Source organism: Cucurbita maxima, unplaced genomic scaffold, assembly GCF_002738345.1.
Source record: "Cucurbita maxima cultivar Rimu unplaced genomic scaffold, Cmax_1.0 Cma_Scf00039, whole genome shotgun sequence".
NCBI classification, from domain to species: domain Eukaryota; kingdom Viridiplantae; phylum Streptophyta; class Magnoliopsida; order Cucurbitales; family Cucurbitaceae; genus Cucurbita; species Cucurbita maxima.
In genome coordinates this window covers 1,189,406-1,196,249 of record NW_019272055.1, presented here as the reverse complement: position 1 = coordinate 1,196,249, position 6,844 = coordinate 1,189,406, and the positions used below count along the sequence as shown (strand labels likewise).

At 36.4% G+C, this 6,844-nt stretch overlaps 1 protein-coding gene across 6 annotated transcripts; it reads left to right on the top strand.

Moving 5' to 3' along the window:
• Positions 1-2,541: 2,541 nt before the first annotated feature.
• Positions 2,542-5,492, top strand: LOC111469317 (glucan endo-1,3-beta-glucosidase 14-like). 6 transcript variants are annotated; one of them, XR_002714849.1, is made up of 6 exons: positions 2,542-2,765; positions 3,167-3,229; positions 3,305-4,335; positions 4,806-4,914; positions 5,076-5,158; positions 5,231-5,492. XR_002714849.1 is itself a non-coding variant. In XM_023114551.1 (5 exons), the coding sequence occupies exons 1-4, from the start codon at positions 2,711-2,713 to the stop codon at positions 5,142-5,144; spliced, it is 1,218 nt and encodes a 405-aa protein (XP_022970319.1). In that variant the 5' UTR covers positions 2,542-2,710; the 3' UTR covers positions 5,145-5,152; positions 5,231-5,492. The 6 variants fall into 6 exon arrangements, 4 of the variants coding, with proteins under 4 accessions (XP_022970319.1, XP_022970318.1, XP_022970320.1 ...); XR_002714850.1 differs by lacking the exon at positions 3,167-3,229; XM_023114551.1 differs by lacking the exon at positions 4,806-4,914 and having other exon boundaries at positions 5,076-5,152.
• Positions 5,493-6,844: the final 1,352 nt, after the last annotated feature.

Below are 6,844 nucleotides of genomic sequence, written 5' to 3'. Positions count from 1 at the left end.
TTTCTTTTAGATCATTACAGATGGTGTTATATTGCATCATGTCGATAGGCCAACATAGGACACAGCCTCAAGAGCATAAAAATGATATTAATATAAATATCCAACGAGCATATGTTACTTAATGTATCAAAGAGATGAGCAGGTTTGTTAGAAGAGATGATAAGATGAAATTTAGAAGTACTTCCCCAAAGACGATAAGTGTGGTCAAGCACAATATGATGATGAGGGTGTTCATGGGAAGGATGACACCAAGGGGTTCTACTGACCTCCAGATATCGCTACAGATTAGCTTGACTAGAAAGGGTCCAAAGGGTGTGCAAGCCCCATGGAGATTCACACTTGCATGTGTAGATCGTGTGTTTCCGTACTATACATCCATAGTAGTCCGAGATTGGAGGCCACCCCTGAAAAATAAAGATAGGTCCCTAAAGTATGATTGCATATGTTTAGGATATGAGTATGTAGAAATTTAAGGTCTACATGTAAGGTAAAAGTGAGCTATAAAAGTAAAAAATTGAGTCAAAGTCAATCGAGAAGAAAAATAGTAATTTTGACCCTTTTTCTAATTACTGGTATGGATTAGCCCTAACAAGGTTATTCCTACCAAGAAGGTTAACGGAGAATAAAAAAAAAGAACAAAGGAAAGGAAAGGAAGAGAGAAAAAGCTTGGGGTTTTGAGAGAGAGAAGCGAAGAGATACCGAATTTGCTCCAAATCATAGTTTAGAGTTAGAATTTCGAAGTTCCTTCACAAGATTAGTGGCCTTGGACGAACCATTCTCGACTTTTGGACTACTCAAATCCATTAAGAATCAAGTAAGAAACAAAGGTAAGAATTTCGAGCTTTTGGTTTTGGTTTTTCTCCCGATTTGGAGTTTTTTTTGGGATTATCTTGATGTTCTTGGAGGAATTTTGCACAATATTCATGAAGGAAGTCAGAGTTAGTTTAAATCGGTATACGACATTCTGGCGTGTGTCAAGGAATAGTAAGATTTATAGTTTTGGACCATCTTTGGACATGTTTATTTCGTTTTATGATTAATTATAAATTACGAGAAAAATACCTTGGTAAAGATGGTTTAAAATTCGATAGGTTTAGTCAAGAAACCAAGTTCATTCCAGTTATGTATAGGAAGTTTTAAAAATTTAAAGAAAATAGAAAAGAATTGATAATCTAATAGAAATCTAGAAAATTCGTGCGGCGGCAGGATGGACATGTTTCAGGAAGGGGCGAAGACATGTGTCAAATCGCCAATGGAAGACTGCGTCTGGCCAAGAGAGTGGCGCACCACGAGAGGAATGGAGCAATGCTTCTTGCACTAGACGGTGAAGTGTGTCACGAAGACTCAACCCGACTCGGTAACCAGCTATCTTCAGGTTTATCCAAAGACCTTTGTCATGGATTATGAGTTATAAATCTTGATTCTAATCTACCGACCTTAGTTCTAAGATTCTATTTTTCTTATTCTAGTTCTCATGATTCATATCCTTGTCCTCATTCTTAATTTCTTTGTTATTGTCTAAGGTTCTTGTTTTTTACGTGGTACCTAGCTATCTTCGTGTCTTAATGGACTTGTCTTATGGAATGCTACTTTAGGGCATGGTATATTTGTATCTTTGTTATGAACCGTCTTGTATGCCTTATGGTCGATTATAGTTTATCATGAGGTAACATCATTAGGTCATGGGTTAGGTTACTGAACTGGGTCGATGCACATACAAGTCTAGAAGTTAGGTCGTTGGCGACCAATTGGGCCATAGACATTCTACTGGGCGAGATTGTATAGATCATTGGACTGATCTAGTGGGTAGAAAGATGGCAGGGAGAGGGAGAGAGATTTATGGAGAAATATAGTTTATAGGTATAGATATCCATTTCTATCCACATATTTAGAATAATACAATTTTTAGATTCTTTCTAAAGTTTAAGGGTATTATTAAGGTATTTAAAAATGGAGGAAATTATTAAAATAAATTATAAAGTTTAGAAGTATTTTCTCCCATATATTATTATTGTTGGATGATGAAAGTTCCACATCGGCTAATTTAGAGAATGATCATGGGTTTATAAGTGAGGAATACTAACTCCATTGGTATGAGACCTTTTGGGAAGCCCAAAGCAAAGCCATGAGAGCTTATGCTCAAAGTGGACAATATCATACCATTGTGGAGAGTCGTGTTCGTCTAACAATTATTACTCCTAAACTATATGAATATTATAAAAAAATTAATAGTTTAAGGTGGGTTATTCAAGGATAAAATGATAAATAAAAATTATTTAATAAAATTTTAGTATTTTTTTTAGAAAAAGGTTTAAATTAGAAATATTTGGGAGGGTCCCACAGGTTTTTATGAATTGATTATTGAAAAAGAGGGTGTGAGGGAATGGGAACAATTTAGATTCGGAATAATCTATTTTCTGAAAACTGTAAAAAATAAATATTGTCATTTTAACCTAAAAACTGTATATTTAATTATATTTAATTACACAAATAACTATCTAAAAATATATATTATTTAGAAAACAAGGTAATTCAAATAAAGGCTGTCCGGATGCGTCTGCAGCGTCTCACTGTAAAACGCGTACTCCATGAAATTTAGCCCCCAGTTTCTGGCCGGGGATTATCCTTCTGCTGATTCACGGCCGTTACGGAGGCGGACGTAGCGGTGCGGCGGTGTTTTGTTGGTTTGGCCTTATCATTTCAGTCCTTCATGGCTAACTTCCACCGCCTCTTCCGAGTTCTGTTGATGGTTTTCACTCTTTCAGGTTTGCTTTCTTGTTCTTGGTTGTTTGGCTGCTCGGAAACTGCGGAAAATGCTTTGGAACTTGTTTCTTGTTTGTTTTAATCGGATATTCAAGAAAGAATGTAGAAATTTTTGTTACGGGAGTTGTGAGTGTGTCATCGAGTGAGATTCTGTGTTTGTTTCTTGAATTCAGTGAGTTGCAGAGGATTGTCGTTCTTTCTGGTTTCTTTTTAATCGGATATTCAAGAACGAATGTTGAAATTTAGGTTACGGGAGTTGTGAGTGTGTCATCGAGTGAGATTCTATGTTTGTTTCCTGCATTCAGTGAGTTGCAGAGGATTGTAGTTCTTTCTGGTTTCTTTTTGCTTTTGCTTCTACTCTACAAATTGCAACGATTAGTTGATTGTAATTCCGTTTTTGTAGCATATTCTTTGTCTTTTACGAATTTCTGTTCTCCAGTGAATAATTACGAAATTGTGATGCCCTGTAATTTTCAATTTAAGATTCGTTCCTCTTTCAACGTTTTGGCTGTTCTTGAATTCGGATTGTGTTTTATTTCAGGTTCAGTAATCCGAACCATGAGTGTTGGAATTGGAATTAACTATGGCCAGATCGCTAATAATCTGCCGTCTCCATCACGCGTCGCCATTCTTCTCCAAAGTCTAAACATCAGTAGAGTAAAATTGTACGACGCAGACCCTAATGTCTTGTTTGCATTCTCCAGGAGTGATGTGAATTTCATTATAGGACTTGGTAATGAATATCTTCAGAACATGTCCGATCCCGAGGAAGCCCTAGCTTGGGTTCAACAAAATATTCAAACACACATCTCTCAGACTCAAATCACTTGCATCACAGTTGGCAATGAAGTTTTCAACTCCAATGATTCCCAATTAAGGTCTAATCTTCTTCCTGCAATGCAATCTGTTTATAACGCGCTTGTTAATCTTAGGCTGGATAAGCAGGTTTCTGTTACCACAGCTCATTCTCTTAATATCCTAGCCAACTCTTTCCCTCCGTCGGCTGGGACATTCAAGCCGGATCTTGCTGAATTCATACAGCCAATTCTCAATTTCCACTCGATGGTTAAGTCACCTTTTCTTATAAATGCATATCCCTTTTTTGCATATAAGGATAGCCCTGCCCAAGTTCCCTTAGAATATGTGCTGTTCCAGCCTAACCAAGGGATGACTGATCCCATTACAAATTTGCATTATGACAATATGCTGTATGCTCAAATCGATGCGGTTTATGCTGCCATCAAAGCCATGGGACATACAGATATCCAAGTCCAAGTCTCTGAGACTGGTTGGCCATCTCAGGGCGATATGAACGAGGTCGGTGCTACACCAGAGAACGCAGGGTTGTATAATGGTAATTTGCTAAGAAGAATTCAGAGTGGACAAGGAACCCCGGCAAAACCATCAGTTCCAATCGATATCTATGTTTTTGCTTTGTTTAACGAGGATTTGAAGCCCGGTCCAGCATCGGAGAGAAACTATGGTCTTTACTATCCTGATGGTACACCAGTTTATAACATTGGATTGCAGGGGTATCTCCCAGAGTTGTTGTATTCATCGTCCAAAAGAAATGTAAGAACACCAATTATTTTGTTTTGCAATTCCTATTACTGTTTCTACATTATTGTATAAAGTATCTGATTTGTGAATAATTTATTTGCAGGTTTTCTCAGTTTTGAGCTTGCTTCTTATATTCGTAGCCTATCAATTAATAATGAGACAGTAAAAGTATAGATAGTAGAAATTCTTATTCTTAGCATGATGTGTTTTATAGAGGAGCCCGTACAGATAGATCCATTCAGCTGCTGCACCTAACCATCCATCTGTATTATATGTTTACTTCCTATCCCATCATCAATTTGGTTCATTGGATGAGCTCTTTTTGTAGTTTCTCACAGCAATAAAGTATTATCATTTCATTATGAAGCTTTTTCACAGTCTTGAATTGAAATAATATTGTGCTCCAGAAGAAGAACCGGTTTCTTTTTCAACTCTTTGCAGCTTCATTTAGGTCTGATATAGTAAATCTCACAAAACTCAAGGTACTCATATCGGAAAAGGGTACTAAACACATACCTGGGAAGCCGAATTTGAAACTGCAAAAATTCTGAGGATGGTTGGCTAATTTAGGGAATGATCACGGATTTATAGGTAAGGAATACATCTCCAACCGTATGAGAGCTTATGCTCAGAGTGGACAATATCGTATCTTATTTCTAACCAAAAAAAAAAAAAATAGACATCTGGGGAAGGTTTTGGACAGTTCTCATCACAAATTGTGGACACCCCACCTTTGTCTTTTTTCCTTGCAGGAACAGAAGGTGGGCATCAGCTTCTGGCCCTTTTGGTGGAGTGATCTCATACGTGGCGGGGCCAAGTGATTCAAGTAGTAAGGGTCAGCCTTCTTGGGCCTCTGTTTTCCTTTTTGATAAGTTTGACATTTATTTTTTGAATTGTGTCATCTTAGGAGAAAGATGAGCTTTCTTTCTATATGAGGCGGTGGCTGTCCTTTTCAAAGGGAGGTATGGGAAGAGATTTGGTGGGTGGCTTCCAAATAAAGGAATTAGGTATTTTGTTTTTGTTGGTATTTTGGATGAGGTGTTAATGGATATCTTCATCTCTTAAGGACTGAACCATAAAGAGTATTAATGATTTTGAATGATGTTTGTATTGCCATTTTCATGTATTTGAGATTTCTGATATTTCTTAGGGAAATTGGCCTCCTTTTTTTTATTTACCTTTTTGAGGAGTAAAATTTTGTTCTACCTTTCTCTTCTTCTTCTCTCTCATATCCTAACTTTTCCCTTCTCCTCTCAAAATTAAGGTGATGCTTGATTTTTTCATTAATTTTTCATAACCATTTTAGAGCTTTCATTTGTAAGATTCTTTAACTTAGATTTTTATATTTATTGTTTGATAGAGTTAAATGGGATTTGACTTAATAGTAATTGTTAAAATCATTCTAACCCTATCCTACTTATTTTTATACTTAATTTTAGTTATTATACATTGCCAGGTAGTATTGCTATTTTTTTAATCTTAGTGTTTGAATGTAACATCACAATTTTTGATGCCTTGAATTACAGGTTGTCACGGACATTGAGGATAAAAGGAGCGCAGTAAAATTTTATTTTGTAGAACAGGAGACACAAGGAATTTAAGTAGTTTAAAGGTGTGATATCTTCGGAGTCAAATTAAAATGGTTTAAAAAAATACATAAGTTTGAATAATTAGCATTTAAAACAATAATAAAATGATGAGAAGAAAGACGGCTCGATCTAAAGGGCACCTTCTACAGCTGCATGGATCTGCATGCTCTAGCCCTCAACAGTGGTCTGCAGTCCGTTTGGAAAAAATAGAATAATATGGAATGAGTATAAAAATAATCAATAAGGAATCTAGTTGTAGACTCTTGTCATACTTAATTTTATATGCTAAGTGTTCATAACTGTTCCTAGCAAAATGTGCCTCGAATAACTGTGGCCCATGGAGAAGCCTTAAGGTAATACTCACAAGTTAAGAGGAGCCATTTTTGCTCGAAGTGATCATACTCCATACGTATCTTCCTACTAAACTCTATGGATTCTCCTTATTAGTGTCGGGCAACATCTACTTGTTCCTAAGATTAACAAACTACCTGTCACTATGTCTTTCCAGACTGGAACAATAAACCACCTACTCATGTACCCTCATCGGGTTAGAACAGTTTACTTGCTACTTTGCCTTTTCAGGCTAGAATAGTAAAACTACCTATCACTATGCCACTCAAGATGGAACAGTCAAAAGGTCATGATTCTCCCCACTAGGCACCATCGATAGTATTTCAGTAGTATACCTTGATATGAACCACGACCAAGAAATTTTCATACCTCAAGGTCCAATTACAAGGACAAGAGCCAAGAAACTATAACAAACCTTGTATACTAAAGAAATTCTAGAAGACGTTGGAGACCTCCCTTATATGTTGTGTAAAGTTGAGTTTCAAGAAATAGTTGCATTAAATGCATTTTAAGTTGCATTTATTAAACTCGGCTAAATTTATGGAACTAGTTTAAAGATGACTAATAAGCACATTTCATTC

Excerpts from the sequence above, each read along its gene's own strand:
- LOC111469317 (XM_023114551.1), top strand. The coding sequence starts at position 2,711 with ATGGCTAACTTCCACCGCCTCTTCCGAGTTCTGTTGATGGTTTTCACT. Across the intron at positions 2,766-3,166 it reads GATGGTTTTCACTCTTTCAG|CATATTCTTTGTCTTTTACG; the intron begins GTTTGCTTTCTT and ends CCGTTTTTGTAG. Across the intron at positions 4,336-5,075 it reads ATTCATCGTCCAAAAGAAAT|GAACAGAAGGTGGGCATCAG; the intron begins GTAAGAACACCA and ends TTTTCCTTGCAG.